This window comes from Haliaeetus leucocephalus, unplaced genomic scaffold (assembly GCF_000737465.1).
Source record: "Haliaeetus leucocephalus isolate CR32 unplaced genomic scaffold, Haliaeetus_leucocephalus-4.0 Scaffold228, whole genome shotgun sequence".
In the NCBI taxonomy this organism is placed as follows: Eukaryota; Metazoa; Chordata; class Aves; order Accipitriformes; family Accipitridae; genus Haliaeetus; species Haliaeetus leucocephalus.
The window spans coordinates 16,872,706-16,895,119 of NW_010972664.1; the positions used below are offsets into that span (position 1 = coordinate 16,872,706).

Here is a 22,414-nt window from a genome sequence, read left to right on the forward strand (position 1 = left end):
GATTTGAAACAAGGTGTTTTAACTTGAAAATACCATCTCCCGAAGGCATCAGCTTGTTTGAGATGCTATCCCATTTCAAAGAAATGGCACTTCACGGCTGTGTTGACATTAATAAGTAGTCTGGGGCAACAGGGGTATATCCATACAGCAAAAAAGTATGGAGTTCTCATGTCCATGTTACACACATATCGGATTTTTTATTTTTTTTTACTCTGGACTAACTCTAGTAGGGTCCCACAGACTAAACACCCCTTAGCAGCTGCAGCACGTCAGGTGTGCTCCTGCAGTGCATCTTCTGGCTCAGCAAGTCAGATGTCTGAAAGGAGCCCAGTGCACAAGTGCCAGGGCCAACCTGCAATAAGAAGCATGGCACGTGGGGATCACAAGGAGGCTTGCCACAAAAGGCAAACTAGAAAATGATGGCATCATACCTTATAAGCATCAAGATAGAAAGAATGGGTCACTACTTTCTTCAAAAGACAGTAACCACAGACAAGGGTTATCTCATATCTCAGGGAAGGGACTCTTATTACCATATCTGCCAAGTCAAGCCAAATGAATGAACAGTAGATTCAATCCTGTCACATGCTACAATGACTTTGGCTTCACCTTGAAGTGGGCACATACTCACTGTACTGGTTGACTTTGTAGTGATCCTGCATACTAGGTCTTAAAATGTTAACACAGAAGTATACAGCCACAGTGAGAAAACCTAGAGTTGATCTTAAATACCCACAGCCAGCATGACTTGTTTGTCCGTTAACAATATTAATAGCTGTTAAAAACCCCCTCCCTCTCAGTTTCACAAATCAAGTATCTCACTCTTTAAGCTCTACATATTCAGAAGATACTAACAGTAAAAAGGGAAAAAAACCCAACCAAAAACAAAAAACCAAAAAAACCAACAAAACACCACAGCTCACACACCAAGAACTAGGCCATAGGTTAGCTAAGCAAGACCAGCTATCTTTGAGACATCATGCACTAAACACCCATATTAAATTTAATAACTTGCCTTACTGTTCAGAAGCAGCTGGTAAGCTTAGACATAATAAATAATTTACCTACTCCAAAGAGATTCTTAATTCTAGCTCTGGTTCCTTTCCAGTAAATAATTCTGACAGGTTAGAAATCCTTGCAACCTCCCCAGGCTACTACCAAAGTGCACAGACCAGATCTTCAGCTTGTGCAAACTATCTCTGTAAAGGAGCTATGGAAATACGCAAGAGAATCTGTTCTAGCTCTGCACCTACATTCTTCTCGCTGCACATCTCCGAGTCCACTCCTGTCCCCTTGCTCAGCACCAAAGCTATCCTGCTGTGCTTTACACAGAGACAGCCTGGGTACACTCTGTAGGCGAGGGACCTAGGACCACCTTGCTGGGCCAGGCAGCTAACCAAAACTCAAAGACTGCAAGACTGCTTTGGGGAGGACAAACTTGAGATCCTTCCATGTTTTTAAAATAATAATAGCACTGAATTAAAGCCACATTTTCTTGTACACAAAAAGGACCAAAAAAAAGAATCAATGGTGTCTTTGCTCAGAGCTTTAAGACTCCTTCAGCCAGGACTTGGCCTAAACATCTTCCCAAACTTTCACAGGGCCATACTCAACATTTGCTCAGGTAAAACACAAAGCTAACAATACAGCCTATCTGCTTCTGGTCCTGCAGCGCTCCCTTGATCTCTCATTTAAGACTTGTGCTTCTAATAACAAAACCTCCCAATATTTCCTCACAAACCTCTTGAATGCACTTTTGTGACCAGACACCTCCTTTGTTTTGGGTTGAAGTCCTTTTTTCACCTGACTGCTTCTTCACAAAGGAAGCTTCCTATGAGTACCTTAAAATGGAGGACACCTACACACAATTCAACAATACTATCAGAGGAACAAAGCCACAAATAATCCCAAATTTCATTAAATTCCATTAGAATTCCATTGAAGGGGAAGAATCTTATATCATTAAAGATTGGATGAACTTTTGCACATTTCATACTCCTCTTTCCAAAAAAAATGAAAAGATTTTCAAAACTTCTGTGGTCCCTGGCTGCTACAGAAATACTTAGCTAGCAAAAAAATCTTAAAGTCTAGGTTCTTAATAGCAGGATGACTGAGTTTCAGTCTTGGACATGAAGGCTTCTTTTACAGGAAAAGCATGGGGAAAAAAAAAAATTTAAGGCTTGTATTTCAATCATTCAAATGGTTTCACTGTTACTCGCTACAATACCTGAACAGGAAGTATTTATTTATTTAGTACATACACCAGCATATTGAGCTACTCATGTGGTATTGCTCAGATGCTGATCAGTGGCAAGCTAAACAATTTGTGTTGCCACAACCAAAAAAAGCAGCAATAAACCCAAGCCCAAAAGCTGTACTTCCAGAGGTGAATCAAAATGTGAAATAGTCCAGGATATGCAAGTAGTCCATTTCTACCTCAGTCAGCACAGCCTTTCCTTCCACCTCCACTTCCCACAGAAGACTCACCCCAATAAAGATTCAAATGCTGGTTTCAGTACACAACTGTCCAGTGCATTCCTTCTCTCCACAGCCGTAGGTGGCAGCCTGCAAAAGAAGAATTTCAAAGAAACAGCAAGAACAGGCAGCAGCAACAAGGGAGGGAAACTTAGACAAGCCAAATTAATAAAAGCTGATTACTGAATTAACACCACACCAAATTTTCATGATTGCCTCTGTCTGTACTATAAAGATGGATCTTTCTCATTGCGGTATGATTACTTTTACTAGCAAAGGCTTTTATCTCACAGTGCTGCTCTAAGGGCTCTGCAACCTCCCTTGCTCAGCAACTATCAAAGCAGCCATAACCAGAGGTGAGATCTCAGGCTCACCTGCAGAGAAGCAGGACATCTGGGCTGAATCATGCTGGCATTACCAGTGCTCCTCAGAGAGGAGAGGGGAATAGACAGCAACACATAGGGTACTTCAAGGAAAATGAGATTCTTTGGGGATAAGTCATTCCTCTCATAAGGCTATGACACTTCTAAGCACATTCCCACCTTGGCAATTTAGCCCAATTAATAACAAATATGAAGGGAGGGTAAAGTTCAGTGTAAGCAATGCATGCATCTGGGCTGCATTAAGAACAGAAGGATGAAACCACCATATGAGAACCACAAGCCAAACAGACCATTAAGGTTAATTGCTCTTGGTAACCTCAAGTTGTCATGTGAATACTGACACTGACAAAGCACCCTGTGAAATATATCAGCTGGCCAGCTCATTGCTTTCCAGCATCAGCCTCACAGATGGCATTTTGCAGGACGGCTTCAGACAAAACAGAGGCTTGCTTTTAAGTTTTAGCATAGCTGCTTATCGGTCCCACAAACCTAATTGCAGGAATTTACTAGCACAAGATCTGCTTATACCTGTGCTCGCACATCACAAGTGAACCACACCTCTGATCTATTAAATTTTAAGCACAAAAGTTACCCTCATGGCTCTGCTAATTTTATTCAGGTGTAACTCAGAATTGCAGAAATTTGGAAGTTGTAAACAAATGTCCTTCCAACAATTCATTGCTTGTTATAGTCAGTCACTGAAAGTGGCCATAAATATTAACCAAACACTGGAAACATGACATGGACAAATTCCTTTCTGCCAGACATGTTACAATTGTGTTCATAACAGAAATAGCCAATGGACACAGCTGTACAATAACCAATTGAACAGGGAGCCTATGGACAAAGGCTACAGATTTTAATCTCAATCCCTCCCACCTGCCCAAAACCCAAACAAACAAACAAAAAAACCCACCACAAAAATACTCAAGTGCTGAACTTACTGGGTAACTCCACTAGTCTCATAGGAAGGAGGAGCCCTCACAGAGGAAGTCTGTCCATAAAAGCTAATCCTGCAAAAAGCGAAATGTCACAACTCTGGTTTGCTATAAACTGAAACCACAACAGAAAGCCATTCATATCAATCGTATGCTATAAACAAGACAAAAAGAGGTACATCAATCACTACTTTTAAAAGCCATCACTATTATCTTCATAACACAAACACACTGGTCAGTCCTGGTCACAACTGTGCAAAGGCCAATGGAAACTCAACTTCTTCAATAAACACCCTGAATTTTAGGTCCCAAGCCACCTGTCCCATGCAGCCTGGAGACAGTGAAGGCTTGCTTCCCCCAAGGTTACCACTGGGACTCAACAAATTTCAGCTTTTCAAAAGGCACCCGCTACACCTGCAGTTATTCCCATGTGTGGAGCAGGTCTCTCCCACATCATTTATCAGACAACTAAAGCAACAAGCTAACACTAAACACACATGGAGTGGGAGAAGATATGGACACGAGACACATAAATAAGATATCTCTCCTCACCTGAACACCTATTTTCATGAAACTCAGAGGGGCTCCCTGTCTCTGAGGTCCTGACCTCTCCATACAACCAGGCTCAAATTGACTACTAGGTTTAAAAGTGACAAGAGAGAAAGGGCGACAGGACACAACAATCACATTCATTCCCTCACAGTACAAAAAAAAAACCAACCACAAAACAAACACACAGAGTAGTAATCACTTCTGTTGATTACTAGTAAACAGCTGTTCAGCAACACAGCAACTCACAGCCACATCTCTCATACAGCCATGAAGGTGTTTGCACTAAAAGTGAACAAAGCATCACCATACCAGTAGAGGTTATTTCTCCACAGATTTCCATGCAGTATACCATACATAACAGCAGCAGCCAGGATAAAAAACAGAAGAATTCGTTTCATGACTGGTAGATCTGAAATGTAAGAAAAACAAAACAAGAAATTTAAATCCAAGTTATGCTATTAACATGAACTTTTATAAAGCATCTTGAAACCTATGAAAGGAAATCATCATTATTACAGCCATTCACCACCACAGATCTGACGGGGGATCACTCTGGTTTGATTTCTCACACAAAGTCCCAGTGACAGGAGCTAAATGCTGCTTTGCACCTACCATACATGCATAGTCAGCACAGAAGCATTGAGAGAGGCTCACTCTAGGTTCTCTCTGAAGACGCAGAAGGAAGAAGGGCTATTCCAGAAGCATGTCAGAGTAGGAGCTCCTTTCTGTCTACTGGCAGCCCAAAGAAATCAGCCTCTTGGGTCAGAAGTTGGCCTTTACAGATACCTCCACTTCTCTTTCTTGCACCACCCACTATCAGTTTCCATAATTACACAGTTAAACAAGCATTAGCACTTTGCAGGAGGCAGACAGGCTGATGCCAATGAAGCAGAACAGGGTGTAAGTTGCCACAAATTGCTACTGGTTTTTTTTTTTTTTTTTTTTTGTTTTTTTTTTTTTTTTTTTTTTTTTACGATCACTGAATATTCCTGAAGTTTGGGTTTGGACATTTAAAGCTGCACTGAAGCTGTCTGCTTATGCCCTCGTGTCCTGCAGTCTCCAGCTCCTGACACAGGCCAGACTTCATTGCTCAAGTGACAGAAGAATGCCATTTTCACACATCACAAAGGGAGGAAGACAAGTTAGGACCCAATCTGTGAAACTTACTAAATTATGGCGAAATAGCAGAGAAAGTGTTCATTATTCAAATAGAGTTTTCACCTCATTGAACGGTTTAGTAAAAAAACCCAGAGAAATATCAGAAGCTCACGTATCTGGCAAGACACACTGGGGGAAAAGCAAGTTCTGCATTGCTCACATCTAACACACTGAGCTGCCCTTTCAGTAGCTATGAATGAACTGTTGTTGCTTAATCTTCTGAAAGTCCAAAATAGCCATTCTGGCCACAAATTACTGTGGAAATTTACTCGAGAGCTATATCCTTCTTATTTGCACTTCTCCCCCTATCATGGTAAGCAGGTTCAATGCACACAACACATAAACACCTACTTGCCTATCTATATTTGAAAGTGAAGGTAACAAACAGCTGCCCAGCAAAAACAAGCCATATCCACACATACTGCTGCATTTTCCATGAGCAGAGCCTTTGGCTTTATAGAGTTTTGTTTGTTTTTTTTTTTAAATCCCATGTTGTTTTTTAGAATATTTAGAGTTGCTGTTATTTTAAACCTGTGTTAAACAGCCCTAAGGCAATAAAAATCAAGGTAGATATAGTCCGAGTGATTTACAGCAATAGGCTTTGTGCTAGTAACATCTTAACATCATACCTTGTATTAAAGGCCAAGAAACTACTAAATAGAGCTGCATTTTGTTATTAGAAATTGAGAAGCAGACTACTGCCACTCGCCTAGCTTCATCCCTGAAGAAATACCTAACAGTGAACTATTTGTTACAGTGACTTGACTGCAACAAGCCACCACTTCCCTATATATATTTCCACGCCCCCCCCTTATCCTTCACAGGAGTTTAACTGTAGGGTCAGAGATGGGGTTTTATAACAGCATCTACCAGTAACATAGCCATGCAATGAACAAGCTATAATCTATCAACCTTAAGTATATCCTCCAGGCTGTTCTGCTCTGTTCTGGATGAAATACTCAGACTGCAGCTATTGCAATTTCAACCTTTCATCCCTCCTTGGGAAGCAACACTGCCGCCCTTACAACTCCAACTCCCTTGACTCTCCTCAAGAGTTACTGTAATTTTTTTTGACAGTCACTCTCAACTTCTAGAGCAAACCCTGAGTTTTTGCAATAATTTTGTAAGAGTCATTCCCTAAAACTGCAAGAACATTACAAGAAAACTCACCTATTGGGTTTAGTCAAGTGTCATTAACAGCAATTGGCTCATTTACTTGAAAAAGATACTGCACTCCGGGTGTTTTATTTTTCCTTTCACTGTCAGTATTTTTACCCCCTCCTGCTTTGCAAAAGTTTGCTAAAATATCCCACTACAGTGGAAATCAACTGTTTACTTTTTTACTAATTCAACAAATGCCAACTTCAGTTAAACAGAATGTAACAAACCAGCTCTTCAGATACAGTTACTAAATTAACAACTGATTAAATTGCTGATTTTGCTGACTTCAGTGTAAAAGAGAACCTTGCTGAACAGTCAGACCAAGCTACAAAACAGAGAAAAGACAAGGCAAAGCTGCCCATAAGGGGTTTTTTAAAAACAAAAGTATTATTCATAACAGTATTATTCAGAGAAAAAAAAATGTTGTTTGTATTTACAAAGATATTTGTACAAGAGAATATAAGTCAACTTCGTTCTTCAAAGAGGATTATAAGGAATCTGTAACAACTTTCAGTATCTTGTGTAGCACATTCAGCCTGGCACACACATGAGAATGTAGCATCATCAAGGGTGTACCTAACTCAGCTCTTGGGAACATAAAATGGTCTTTAATTATACAAGTGTCTTCTCACAATCCCACCCCCCAGTGCCTGGCTTCATTCAATGCTTTGAAGATAAAGTTCTGTAGTCAAGAAAGACAGTCTTTTTAGTGAAGACTTTCTTAACCTGGTTTAGTAAACAGAACCATTGCCTTGTTTACAGAAGAAATTATTCTGGGTGTACTTTTAATGGTGACAGCATTTTCCAGCTCTCCCTTCCTATTTTAAAATAGCTGAGTGTTACAGAAAGTTAATCAAAGGAAAACAAACTCCTACAATGCAAATATTGCACCAGAAAATTCCCATAGTCAGAGATGCAAGTAAATATGCAATTGAGAAGATGCAGTTCAGATGTAAAATGACACATTCCAGCTTATTTATCACAAGACCTGCATCTTGATTTAAGCCCATCAACCTGACTGGCTGAGGTCATGGTGCCCTTAGGTCAAGGTCAGTCAGCGCTAAGCAAAACAAGGAGGACAAAGCTGGAGCTCCATTATTCAATTCCCTCCTCTTTCCAAAAAGCCTGCAGTGATCCACACAAGGAACGGGGCAAGGAACCTGGCATGCCAACACCTGACATTCACAGTGTTAGCTGGTCAATTTTCTGAAAGTAAGCAAGCAACGGGATGCATAAGGGTTGTAAAAAGATTGATGGGCATTTTTTAATAGGAATCTAAGCTAACTTCTGCTGTTCAACTTCCCACCCCTGCCAAGGCAGAGCTACAATTACAGAATTAGACAAGACAGACTCTGTTACAGTATTAAGAGATCTCAGAGATCAGCCTGCATCTCCTGTAGACAGATGGATCCACCCCAGCCCCCACCAACCCACCAGAGACACATTTGGGTATATGAAAAATTAGCTATATAAGGCCAGAGGCTATTTTTTTCTTCCCTTGGTGGAAGTGGGGAACCCACATCCTTGTCAGAGCTGCATCTTTACCTACAATTAAGTCTTTACTTCACTAAGTGTGGTATCTGATATGAGCCACTATCTCATAGCCTCTGTTTATCTTTCAACTTGCACATGCAGTTGATGCAGCCATGCCACAGAATAAAACATCAAGCAGGAAACTATAGCTGTTGGACTGGGCAATCACATGACCACACTACAATCACCTTTTTTCATAAAGCTTGTGAGCCTTCCTTTTGCTTTCTTGATTAAAATTAGGTTGTTATAATACAATGTGGGAGGCTTTTCCATCTGTCCCGCTTACTTGGTAAAGCATCTTTGACTATTACTAAATGGTTAATAAATATTTTAACTAAGTGGTTACTACTAAATTAAATACTACTCATCTTAAAACAATCTTAGCTCCATACCTAGTCTTGTAACAGTTTAACTTCTTGCTGCTGCAATTAACTGACAGCATGAAAATTTCAGCTCAGTCAGACCTCAAATTCCTAGCCCTTGTAGTTGTGGGGGAGGAAGGGAAATGTGCTTGAAAACGTGCTTTGAGAGGACCTTGAAATTTAAAGGGACAGAACAAAAAGCACATAAAAACCTGCTAAAAAGTTTAAAAAGAAACATCAGGATTTTTAAGATGTAGTCAGTATTTTGTGGGCTTGCTTGCGATCACCAGTATTTTTGGTCAGGATGTAGTGCATGCCCGGTGGAACAACTACGCAGCAAAAGAAAAACCAAGCAGGGAGTTTTCTCACATTGTCATTTGCCTCAAGCTGCCAAAACACGAGCATATTATGGCACATATCTATATATTTATTCTGCCAAATCTATACACTATTCACCATTACTCTTCCAGTTCTTGCTCTAGGTACACACATAGGTCATTAATTCTCCCTCTCTTCAGGAAGGAAACACTGCAGTGGACAATACAATAGCACTGCAGCAGAGTCTTAAAAGTACCGAAGTGGCTGAGTCAGTCTAGTACCTTCCCTCACCCACTCCTTACATTTTTTTCATGATTTCCAATGCTCCTTTCAATTTTAGTTTATTAAGAAACAAAAGTCCTCAGAAACATTAAGTTTAAATGAGGAAGGTAGTTACATTGGATTATCCTAGCAAAGTGACCCTGAATTAAAACTGCATTTCTAACTCCCCAACAACAGTGACTTGAAGTGGTAAGTTTAACAGCATCTTAATTGGAAAAAGATTCTTGCTAACCTGCCCCACCCCACACAAAACCAAAGCAGTTATTCCTGTTCCTGAAGGCCTGCCCAAACCATGGCACCAAAAAACTAAGGTTTTACTGTATCAAAATGTTACTGGGGACTTCTACCATCATACCACATGTACGATCTTTACCAGCAATTAAAGATTTTTCCTGCACTGGAAGATAAGATGTTTTCAGGCTCTTTCTGCCCTCATCTCTTTCAATGATGAGGGGACAAGCAACAGAGGAAAAGTCTGCTGACTGTGAAAACTGGAGCCTTCTTCCCCTCCAAGGGCATACTGAACTAGCCATTTACTTCCACAGCATCCTTGTAAGTGTGAAAAAAGGCAAGTCTTCCTCCAGAGACAGCTTCTCTTTAAGGAAGGCTTCCAATATTTCCCCTAACATTTCCCCTTTCTCCAGCTACTACAGAAGACCCGGAAAGAAGTAGCAAGATAATCTTTTCTCCAACAGTAAGCAATGATGTCCAGTAGATTAGTATCACAGTAGTAGTGATGTTTAGTAGATTTAGTTAACCCTTGTTCTTTATCAGCTACAACAGCCAAAAATGTAGTCTCTGCTGACATTAATCTACTGGGGAGAGATGTAGACTAGAGCTGTGTCCACCCTTGGCCTTTTGCATGGCTGCATACTAATTCAGGACAGGCTGCAAGAGTTATTAGATTGGCTTCAGGACCCAAGCGCTTGCCTCCCTCACTTTCATCATCCTGCTAATGGTAAAACCTATTCTGTACCACAAGGGACAGCAATACATTTATCATTTTGTGGACAATTCATTATTATTTTATTATATTTTTGTCTTTGAAGTATAGACCCCAGTATTTTGCTCCTCACCAGAACATGCCTGCCAGCTGGGTCAAGCAAGGAGGAAAAGCAACTTAAATCAGTATTTTTCATCGATAACCACCATTTCAGTTTGCTGCTGTCCAAAATCTTCAAGGAAATCTCTGCATCACTTTCCCTCTCGTGCAACTCTCCAGTCCTAGTTATAAAATCAGAAACTCTTCCCATGGAAGCATATCCTTTGGCTAAAAGGTATTGATAAAGAATCAAGTCCAGTCAAATCTATTGTATTTTCACCCCCTGCAATCCTAATTTACTTAGACAGGACAGCTGATGGAAGAGGGAGGTTAGCTCCCTTCCAGAAGGCTACAGGCAGGCCCAGGAAAGAGCACAGTTTATCTCTGTGTCTTGGGCATAACAGGCAGTGCAGCACCTACACCCCTCCAAACCATCATCTCCAGCCCCACGCTCTCATCTCACTCCCATTACCACCCTTAAATGCCAGATCAGGTATGGTGGCTTGTTCTAGCCAAATCTAAGCCCCTCAACATTTCAGGCAAGATCTGAAAAACATGAGCTTGTAGCCCTCCAGGAAGACATGCCATCAATAGGGAGAGTTTGGCAAAAGCTGGGAAAGGTCCTGACTTACTCTTAGTCTTATCACCACGCTCAGACTCTTGTTCTTACCTCTTTTATTTAGTGCAGTATCATCTGTTCAGAGGTGTAACTCCTTTTTCACTCCTCTTCCCTCCTTTGCCTGAGCACCCAGGAGCTTTTACATGTGCCCCACAGTGGAGGGAGGAACAGAAAATATGAAAAGGCCAGAGAAAAAGAGGTTGCATGCACTCATCAAACTGTTTCTTGGATAGCAAGAAGACACATGTACAAGCCTACGTCAAGTTACTACAACCTTTTTAAAGCTTACTGAAACAGTCCCCCTTCTGGCTGCAAAAAACTGCTGTGATCCTCAGAAGTACCGCAATCAATGATGTGCATTGTTTCACAGAGATATCACTTTGGGGCCTACCAATGCAAAATTTAATGTCAGTTATACTGACACCAAATACTAGCTCCATGGATGAAAAAAAGGAGTACAAAGCATCAGCCAGTGCATCCTGCCAGAAAACCCTGATGAGCAAAACACAACAGAGCACAGGCATTAGGTATCACTCAAATGGCCCTCAAATAGGAGCAGTATTTGGTACAACTGTCTGATGCTGAGTTAATTAGCCCTGCTGCGAGGCAGAACACATTACCTCCAGCTTGGGGCTATCACAGGGTTGCTATGCCACCCTTGAGATCCGAGCTAATATTTTGGCTCAGATTATCACAGTGCAATGTGGATCCCTGGCACCAGCTCAAGGTGACAGTATGTTCCATTGCATGGTGTAGACACACAATTAAAACTGCAAGCGTAAAAGAAATAGCTGGTTTGATATTTCTCAGCTGGTGAATGTTGGTTTTAATTATTTTTCCCCTCCAAGATAGAAAACAATATTCCCTAATGTTCCAAAATGGCTCAGGGCTCATTCCAACAAGGGACACACTTTTTGTAGCACAGTTAAACACTGCTAACTTGAGTTTAAAAGTCAGCCCTGGGTAGATCCAAATCCAATTTGTGGCTTTGAGGGGAAGAGGAACAATAACAACTGCTGGATTCTCATCTAACTGGTGCTTTCTAAGTATCACAGATTTCCAGAAACGTTGCCTATAATTACAATAAAGAATAAGATCAAATCTACAGCCTTAGGCTCTTGCCTGCTTTTGTGCCTTGAGATGAAGACTAGAAGGCAGTGGCCAATTCATGTCAAGGTGTACAGAAGTTGCCAACAGACATTTCCATATGCTTTCCCTGTCCTGTCCCTCCACAGACCTCCCCCCAACACACTTCACTTCCCCCCCTCCCCCGCCCCCTTTTCTTTCTTCCTTCAGGATACTTTAACACAGCCAAGCAGTTATTGCCATGCCTAGCAGCCATCATGATGCAGTGCAGTACAAAAACAACTACTTCAGGTTTTGGTCAAAAGCTAACCTGTGCATGCAAGTCCAAAGCAAGTATGAGCTGAGCACAAATAGCTCTGCTTCCTCAACTCCCAAAGCTTTAATCAAAGCAAACACCGCAAATCCAGCTCTAACTACACCTTAAAAAAAAACACAACAAACCCCCCCCCCCAAACAATCACAAATTCAGTAACACAGCCTTAGCTGAAAGATTTCTTCCAGCCCTGTTGTACTCTCCCAGATTAACCTTTAAAGCTTTAGCCAGCCTAAGCTAGGCTGCTATTTATGTATTACACATCATAGGTGTCGGTATAATACATGATAGAACAAAATACACAGAGAATGCGTGCTCCTCCTGCTTACTGTGGTGACAACACTGTTCCTTCTCAGCCTGTTTCCTCTCTCTCCCTTCATCTCTTCTTCCAGAAAGGCTAGAATACAAACAAGCCATGCAACATGTTCTGGGGGTCACAGTTCAAATCAATTTCTCCTCTTAGCTTGACTTGCATAACTGAAAAAGTTTGTCAACTTGAGCTGCTCTTCCTGAAGGAATAGAGCATCATGGTTTTAAGTTGTTTTGCTTCTTCACCTCCTTTTAAACTACAAAGATGACAGGCATACTACACAATGCTTCAGAACACAGAAAATCATTAATAGAAAGACATACATCCCACTACAACATTAGTTACTCATTCACACCCGCTGTTCTTTGTCCATGAATGCTGCAGAGTCAGAGGCTCGAGATCAAATGAACAATCTTTCTTAGGTTTCCCAGAGAGAGAGAAGATGGAAAAAAGTAGAATGTGAAAAGACTGGGAAAAGCCACATGAGTCAGGTTTCAAAACAGTTCAGTTACAAACTTCATCAGCTGACCAGTTTTTTTCCCCCAGAAACCATCATCAATCTAAATAAATAAACATCCAACCAGAGAATTTTATCTGTATTATGCATGCACATATTGCATTAAGTTCACCTTAAAACAAGACACACTTTGTCTTCTAATAATGCCTAGGGTATCTAAAACATCCAGCTCTGGCTGATTTGGAGCTAGTGATTTAACCTCAGCTCTCAGAAAAATGGCTGGAAATTACAAAACTAAATCTACCAGTCAGCTTGGGGAAAATAAAGAATAACCTCAACCCTAGGCTAAAATAAATCACAAAAAAAAAAACCCAAACCAAAAAACACTCACAAGCAACATCAGGGCTCTCAAGGGCAGAGAGAATCATGTGGAACTCAACCAAAAAAAAAAAAGATAACAAAGAGGGCTAATTTACTTGCTTCACTACCAGCACCTGGAGAATTAAATGGTCCCCATCTACACCAAGTCCCAAGTAAATCAGACTAATTTCTCACTTAGTTATAACAGTATAAATCCTGATCTGTCCTGGTGTCAGAATCTGTCCCTAAAGAGACACAGGTGCTTTTTGTATGACTAGTTTTCACAGTAGCATTTGCAAGCCCCAGTCACAATTAAGTCCAAATACACGTGGACTGCCATCATCCGATGCCACAGCTCTTTTTACTGGAATTTTTAGTCTCCTTATTTTAAAAAGCAACAAGTTACATTATGCAGGTTTGTGTGGATTAAGAGACCCAGCAAATAGGTATGAACATGCTCCTACCAGTATACAAAACGAACAGTTTAATTTTCATTTAAATAACATGCAAAGCATGTCTGTAGTCAGAGCCCCAAACATATTATGTTCAGTGATTTTTGCTGTTGTTCCCTATCTTGTCTCAACTACTAAAAAAAAAACCCACAACAAAACCACCCCCCCCAAATCCCCAGCTGTTTGAGATGGAATTTACCCCAACAGCAGATTCTGCAAGTCAATCTGCTGCGATGCTTGTATGCTAATGGAGAGCTCTGGGATTCTCAGGAATGCAGCAAAACAAGTCAGTGAAAAGTGTAAAGCTAAATTAATTCAGGGAGGGAGGAAAATGGAGATAAGTGGTAGCACTTACCCCACACTACTACTAAGTCTTGGAAGTTTCCCAGGGCAGCAATCCTGCCAGCTCAGGAGAAAGCTGCAGGACACCAACACTTTGAGCAGCTTCTCTGATAACATTAATGCCTTACACTTCCAGTGCTCTCAATTCAGCATTGCAATGAAAACACTCACACTGTCTTGAAAATTAATCCAAATACAAACCTTAACTGCTAACTACTGTAAGAAAGCTAAACTCAAACTGACAGTGCCAAACTGGAAAAGCTCAAATATTGTAAATATTACGGCTATTTTCAAAAGCCTTCTTTATATGTAGCTTAGTTTTCTGAGCACTAAAGCTCAAAAAATATTATTTACAACAACAACAAAAGGTGCAAGAAGAAAAGCTCTAATGAGCAACTTCATAACTATGACAATGCTTTGTGGACATAAAGTGGTTTTGAGCTAACAAAGAACTGTTGTACAGGTTGCAGCAGAGCCTGTATCTGATCCCCTAAAGGCTTCTAGTGCTTTGTTTCATTTTTTAAACGTGAATACAGGAAAAACTACCACATACAATATCCAAACAGTACTTATCCTGAGGATTTTGAGCGCTATGAGATACGTAGCATAGTTGAAAAATGTAGTCCTGAAGAACACTTAACACACCACGTAAAGTCCTAACTGACGCCTTTTCTGAAGGGGAAAGGTTGCCAGTAAGTCTACATGTGTTTTAAAAAAGAGAGAGAGAGAGAGAGAGATTTGTAAGGTAATGAGCTTTCCAAGGAGAACAAAGATGTAGGTGTATCTGACTTCAGCATTCAGAGTATCATTAATTGTGTGTTTCCTTGGACAAAGCTTAAATCAAATTCACAATAAAAACCCAGGACAAAGGAGCAGGCTAAAAGACAAACCCAGAACAGGAATTCTTCATATAGCAATTGTTAGTTGCTGTAAGGGAACTCATCTCCTTATGGAAAAGTTTGCACAAGTTCATTTACATATTTCTGTGTCTACAGAGCTATAAAATGACACTACAAAACCCCATATTGCAGTGCTAACTTCTAGTGGGTATTCATCCTATAGTGGAGTTCCTAGCCCTGAATTATGCACCTTAGTTTCCTTACCTATACATGAGGAAAGCTAATTATCTCTGATGGTAATCTTCAATTGCCATCTGTCTGGGAGGAAAGCTGCCTAAATTAGTCAGTAGGGAATGCTGGGAAAGCTTATATGCTTTTCTCAGCGCTACACAGAGACGCCCATTTAGGACTTTCAGATTTCAGACCTTAATCCTCACTGAAAGTTAAACACAACACATCTCCTCCCCAAAACTGAAAATTGATATATCAATGTTTTGGGGTTTTTTTGTTTGGTTGGTTTTTTGAAAAGGACAGTCACCCCTAAAACTGAGGGGAGTCGATGGTGCATTTCACCCCACCCACCCTCTTTCAGTCTCACAGCACTCCTGCTGGGATTGCCCCGTAGTGGCTAAAATGCCCACGAGTCCAGCTGAGAGCCAGGAGGTGCGCGGGCAGCTGGGCAGCCTTCCTGCCATGGGTAGATTGCAGACACACAGCCATGTCCCTGCTGCAGGGATGGCTTCACACAGGACCTTCTGCTGCATACCATCAGCTCCCTCCCTCAGTTTGATTTGTTACTTCCTAAGCCAAGTCTGGTTTGCTGTTGGTGTAACAGAGTGTCCATTTTTGCTGTTTGATTCTCTCTTTCAACAGTCCTCAAATGCTACAGCAAAATGAACAGGAGTTTCTTCAAGTCTGTAGTATTTTTAAACAGATTAGCTGCCCTCCCCTACACGATCTCTGCTGAGCTCCAGATTTGCCCAAGGCTGTATGTGGGAGTATCTCCTCTGAAGATAAGAGAGTAATGCCCTCTGAAGATAACAGAGTAACGGGTAAGCCCCAAGACAACACAGGGTTCACCTCCCCATGAGTCACAGCAGGGCGATGGACTTCTTTTGTGGCACAGATCTGCTGTTCCATGACCAAACTGGCCCATGCTGCAGCAGGGATAAAACATGAAGTCCGATATTTGCTTCAGATAAAACTGGAAGTCCTCTAGAGCAAGACACACTGTAAGCGGGACCTGCTGTATTGCCTACTGACATCTCTTCCTTGGTACCCTGACCACACCAAATTCAGCTCAGCCTCCAGCATCACTGTGTCTTATCAGGTTGCTAATCATGCCACAGACGACGCAGAACTCCATTAGAGCATGAAATGCAGTACAATAAAAGGCTTTTTGTTCTATCGCATGTGTTCTTAGCATGAAATGAGGTTTATGCAATCATACCCTGTATGCATGCGTGCATATCCTTTCTTTCCCTGTAGAACTTTTGAACCCCTTTGGCTAATTTCAGTCAAATTTGACAGGAGATTAGGAACTTAAAGTGTGTGAGACCTCCACAGGTTTTGCAAAAATAAACAGGCAGCTGGGTAGAACAAAGAAACCCCATAAGCTCATCTTTCATTAAAGATCAGAAAGTCATCAAAAACCTGGTTTCATTTTATCTGCTCGTCACACAATTGCGTGGCAGAGATGCTATAAGATCCTCCGGACATTAAAAAAAAAAGTGCTAAAATTTGAAAAGCCTTGCACAAACATATAAGTGTCCAAATTTCCCAGAACTGTTGTCTGAAGTTAAACATTTCACATATCCTTTTCAGTCACTTGATAGACAGTGTTAGCTGACTTCAGTCAACACAGCTTCGAAAAAAATCACTCTGACACCAGCCAGTATTTATTACAGGAAATACTCTCTGTGAAATCTGAAGAATGAGATGCATATTCTATTTCACTTCACCATTCTTTCCAGAAAGCTCTGAACAACATTCTCAATTTAGATTAGAAATCTTTAAACTAATACAAAACCTAAGGTTTGAGGCTAAACCATCTAAGAACTGATGTCCCAAGTTGAAAACAAATTAAGGCGTGCCATTAGCACAGAAGAAAAAAAGGAATGAAAATAGCTATTCCATTCAAATTGCTCCATTGAAAATGAAGTAACAGTATTTCCTTAACAAGTTTTGCAAAAAAAGGCAGTCAACCTTGAGAAACTGTACAAATGGTATTTACACTGACCAGTATTTTAACCATCTGGCTACTCAAACCCCAGTTTACACACCTGGCCTGTGCTCCACCACACAAATTGAGCAACACAGGCACAAGAAATGCTCTGCTATGGCAGACCAATGTCCATCTTTCCCACTAGCCTGCCTCCAGCAGTTGACAGAGGGAGATGCTATTTAGGGATAGCACACTGTGAACATTTTGTGGTTCCTTCTCCTTGCAGCACCTACAATTGTTTAGTACAGGAGTTGAAGTGTAACTTCCCTGCCTACTCCTTTTAGCATCCTTTTATGGACCTGCCAACATCTACACCTGGGAACCAGGGCAGAAAAAAACAACAGGAAACCCACCAAAGGAGACTGAAGTGGTACTACTATGTCAGAGTTGCTGAACCACAGGGCACTTCACAGCAGACACAGTCCTGAGGACCTCAAATTTTGAGAATGGGGAATTAAAACCGCCACAGGTGATTATAAAATTGGGGGGTGAAGGATAGGCTTATATAGCCTTCCAGATTCTCAGCTGAGGCAAGTAACTGTCACCCTGTCTCATTAGATATTGCAAAACATTTGGGCAATCAGAGCTAGCTGTAATTTTCCCTAAACTGTTTCCAGCAAAAACCAGGCTTTTGCCAACTAACCAAATGAGAAGGCAGTAACTTGTCTGCACAAGGGGCATGATCAAGACTAGCTACCACATGCTAGCAAGCCTTGTATGTGTTCACCAATATGGACAAATCCCAACTTGCTCTGGTGCTTCAAGTGGATTTAATATTATTGCTCCATTTAATCTTGTGCAAATGTTATGTTCAAACAAACCCTACAGGGTATCTCCCATCTACACCACTAACCCTCCTCCTGGTCTCAATCCCACACATTGACTTCAGACTACCTGAAGCACTGTGAAGATCAAGGTGATAGTGTTTCCAGGGTGCTCAGGTGTGACACTGGTGGAGGATGTAGAAAGGCAGGTTCAAGAACAGGAAATATCTATTTTTGACTGCCAAAAAATGAATAAGGTCGTGGTTTCATTCAGCAACAACAGCTCTTAAGCAGCAAGCGCCTTCCTCTCTCCTCACTGCAGGGAGGAAAACCCACAAGTTCCTTCCCCTGCACGGTCCGCTCTGTTAAGCTAGGGTGCTTGTATGGTCCTTTTCCTAAACAGATAATTTCCCACACACAGGTCATCATGTAGTCAAAACTGTGTCAGCACAACACACCTGCAAAACTTAGCTGCCCAAGAGGGGGCTAAGTAAACGAACAATTACACTGGAAAAAAGAAAAAAGAAAATGGCAAAAACACAACTTCAATTCCTTTCTTACCCTTGGAAAGGGACTCCTCCTCCTCCTCCATCCCATAATGCAATATCATTTGTATTTTATAGACATGCACATATTTTATACTGACTATTAAATGGCCATTACATATGCGTATTTCCTCCACCTATCTCTGCTAAGGCTCTGGGTACGCCCATAACACGCCCCTTAGACCGTTCTCATTTCACTGCTGGCCAGAGGACTCCAAAAAGCAGTAGTGAAAGGAAGCAGCGACCAGCTACTGCTGCGCTGCCAAAAGCATCGGTCTACAGATCCAGTCTAACAAAGAGCTCTTCTGAGCTCTGCAGCAGCTGATCCTTATTTTAGTGTTTTCGACCTGTACTCAGAAGGGTTAGAAACTGTTCTTTTAGAAGTGAGTTGAAATCCGTGGAAGTCTGACTGCTAGCCACCCACCTCACAAATAAAATTTCCTACTAGCTAGTGGCCCAAAAGAAAGCAATATTCCTACTAGGGGACTGGAAACTTGCACTGTAAATCAACAGATTTTAAGAAGAGCTTCAGTGATTAAGTCTGAACTTCATTTCATTCCTGCCTGCTCTTAAAACCAGTTCCTTGATTACTCCATTCCTGCCCTCCTAACAGGAGGGAGGATCAGCTTTGTGGCTCCTCAAGTTTTCCAGCCTTCCCTTCCCAGTCAGGGAAACTGGGGGCTATTCAAGTTTTTGCTTTGCTCCTCCTGGCGCCCCATGGAAGCTGGAATGTAAAGAACAGCGCTAGCACAACGTACTCCAGCTTTACTGCTGCTGCAGGGGCTGGGAGCAGAGGCAACACATAACAGTTACATGCAAACTTTGGGTATTACCTGGGGAGTGCTTAAACTTTGCTCACTTTGTTGCAGTGCTGTAAAGGGTCTTCCTCTTGAGGTATCAAGGCTTCACTTTTGCCTTCAAGACCAAAGAATGACCAACATTGAACACTCAAGAGCCACCCCACCTAAACAAAATGAACTTTAAAAGGACACGATATTTTAAGATAGGTACCGAACATAGCAACAAGCACTATGACAAAGTATTTTACCACATTCTGCACCTACATTTGTTCAACACATTTTTCAAAAGGTAGTCATACCACGTGCAAGCCACATGTTCCCTATTTTTGCTTCAGAGCACACAGTAGCTAACGCTGCCCATCACTTTTCAACCTTTCTGTACAAATAGCAGCTATTGATATCAGTGGTTAATACGCTGAACTGCAAAGTGAGAGCAGATTAATTTCCACACACTACTGAAAGGTGACTTGTAAAGGAAACAACAGCTTGCACATCTCATTTTCCTCCCAACCTCAATACACATCAAGAAGAGCTAAGGTTTTAGCTTCTTCTATAGCACGATGATAAAGATTTAACACTTCAAGAAGTTCACACACCAAATAATTAGATAAATAAAATCAGTTTTATTTTCATTTCCCTTGAAGACTATGAATAGGTACAGAAGTAGTCATACATAACATACCAAAAATGGAAGTAGAAGAAACTGGATTAATGGGAAGTTCAGGGTTTTTTTATTCTGCTACAAAGCTCTTGGTATTTTGAGTAAATGGGTGGTAGAAAAGAGACCCTGAAAAAGAAAAAACCCTGGACACTCAGTTAGCCCATAAATTAATTTCCCAGTATTATTTACTAGCTTGTCTGTAAGGCTAGAGAAATTGATAAACAAATTATTCAGATGGATGACAAATTAGTTGTCATAAGCTTGATAAATTAAACTCCTCTTAAATGCAGTGGACATTTCAACTGATTTAGCTAAAGCAGGGCAAACATCTATAAGGAAAGATGCCTGTAAAAAGAGATATTTCAAGTAATCTTGAGCCCATTCCTAAAATGCACTTAACTAGGGAGCCACAGCAGAGTATCTCACATCATATACACAGTAAAAACAACCTTTCATGCTTATAAGTAAAATAACCTTAAGGTACAAAGACAAACAAACTAAGATCCTGTGCTACAGCTCAAGCTGTGCTGTGGAAGAAAAAAATAAGAGCCTTTCCTCACAAGCCCCTTTGAGTCAATCGTGCAGACCACCTCATGGAGACTCTCAGTGGTCTTGCAAGTTGTATCTTCAAATGACCCATCTGACTGCATCCTCTTCTAGGCCAAAACAGTTGAACCAACCCTCAGCAGCATATGAAGCAACACACAAGAAGCAGAAAACTATAAATCAACCAAAGCAGGTTTATGAGAACTTTCCCAAGCCCATCTTGGGAGGATGGATCAAACCTTTACTGAAAGGCACCAATCATGGTGTGCCCAGAAACTAACAACGAAAAAAAGCCCAGGATAAAAGCGTTAACGGTACAAAGAAGCTATCATAAGAAAGACTATTCCCACTCCCTGCCTCCTTCTATCCAAAAATGAAAGAAAACACAAAGAAGAAAGCAATCATCCAAAATCCTCTAGAACTGTCTCTGCCTTTAAGCTTTCAAACATCTGAAGAGGTGGTGAAGGAGAAGCACCTCAAGCGCTTGCCACTGCGAATAAGACCCGTCACCATGCCAGCTGCTGTATTTCCCTCCTCAGTGAGGCAACTCCCCTGTGTAATTGCTAAAGCCATTATTTAGCAGCACACACAGTACATATCAAAGTAACGTCTTGCCAATCACCTTGTCTAGCCAAAACACCATAACTCACCTATTTCCCCACTTCTGTACAACTTAGGACTCAGGCACTTGTGATCTTCCTGCCACCTTTCAGGTTTTGTGGTCCTGCCTACACACTCTGCAGCTGCTCCCATGGGCACTTCCCCAACAGTCAGTTGCTTCCACAGAGAAACTTTCCTCCTGGTTTTTAACAGGCATATTTGGACAGTGGGAGTCTCTTGAGTCTCAGGGGATGATTCATACATCCCACAAGCAGGAGAGGTCTCCTAAAGCCAAGACCACCCTCCAGGAGACCATGGGACTTACCCACCTTTAATACTGCTGCTTTAATAAACAGCCATAAGCTTAAAGAGTAACTTAATTGACTCTGCTTCAGTTCAGCAGAGACAAACATACTGAAGAAGCAGGTACTGCATCAAGCTGGAATGAAAAGATCCATAGATTTGATTCATGTAGGTGGGAAGAAAAACAATAATACAGCTGGTACAATCTTACAGATGGAAGGTAAGTTCTTTTAGTTTCAGAAGTAGCACTTCTGTATAACATTTTTACACAGTTGAGCTGCAATAGAACTGCCAGGTTAAAACAAGTAATCTCATCCCATCGCAAAGTTTGTCCTTTCTGAAGTTTTGCAACAACATAGTATGTAAGACTAGCTCGGCATAAAGTGGGTGAAGAGACACAAAAACTGAAGAAACCTGGACAGAAAGTTTCAGTCAGGTAAAGGAGCACCAACAGCCACAAATCCCAATAGATCAGTTGTTCATTTCACTGGAAATTTCAATTTGAGGGACAGCTGGGCTGATCTCACAGCTTGCAATGACTAAAACCGAAACACAACCCCCACTGCCAAATAATGATCCAAAGACTTTTAAAAAAAGCAGAGAACACAAAACTTCCAGGGCTTGTTTCTTCCCTAGACTACAAGTAATGGACTTGCATAGCCTAAGGCGGTCTACTCGCAGAGCCATTGTTCCTTCCCCTGCGCCTTCGGCATTTCCAAGGGGCAGTCCCTCCCTTTCGGTACGCCCGCCTAAAGCAATCCTTTGGCGGAACCCGCCTGACCGGCAGCCATGGCAACACGGTGGGATTACCAGATCCAAGCAGTTTAGCAGAAACCATGAATCTCCCCTCAAATTTTATTTACCGACCGCCGCCCTCTCGGCCGGGAGGCTCCCCCCGCGCGGGGCTGTCCCGCCGGCATGAGCCCGCTTTCCCCGCTGCCTTGCCCTGCCCCGCCCCGCGCAGCTCCGGAGCCCCCGGCCGGCGCCGC

General features: G+C 41.6%; 1 protein-coding gene across 12 annotated transcripts in view; it reads right to left on the reverse strand.

The window, feature by feature from the left end:
* ST3GAL6 (ST3 beta-galactoside alpha-2,3-sialyltransferase 6) overlaps positions 1-22,414 on the reverse strand; it is a 90,284-nt gene that overhangs the window by 65,779 nt on the left and 2,091 nt on the right. For 8 of the 12 annotated variants that reach the window (XM_010567362.1, XM_010567361.1, XM_010567359.1 and 5 more), the window contains 3 exons: positions 4,658-4,757; positions 3,803-3,871; positions 2,488-2,565 (listed from right to left, as the gene is read on the reverse strand). In XM_010567362.1, the coding sequence (XP_010565664.1) occupies positions 2,488-2,565; positions 3,803-3,871; positions 4,658-4,757 (247 nt within the window). The remainder of the gene's footprint in view (positions 1-2,487; positions 2,566-3,802; positions 3,872-4,657; positions 4,758-22,414) is intronic. The other 4 variants (XM_010567369.1, XM_010567368.1, XM_010567370.1 and 1 more) reach the window with 2 other exon arrangements.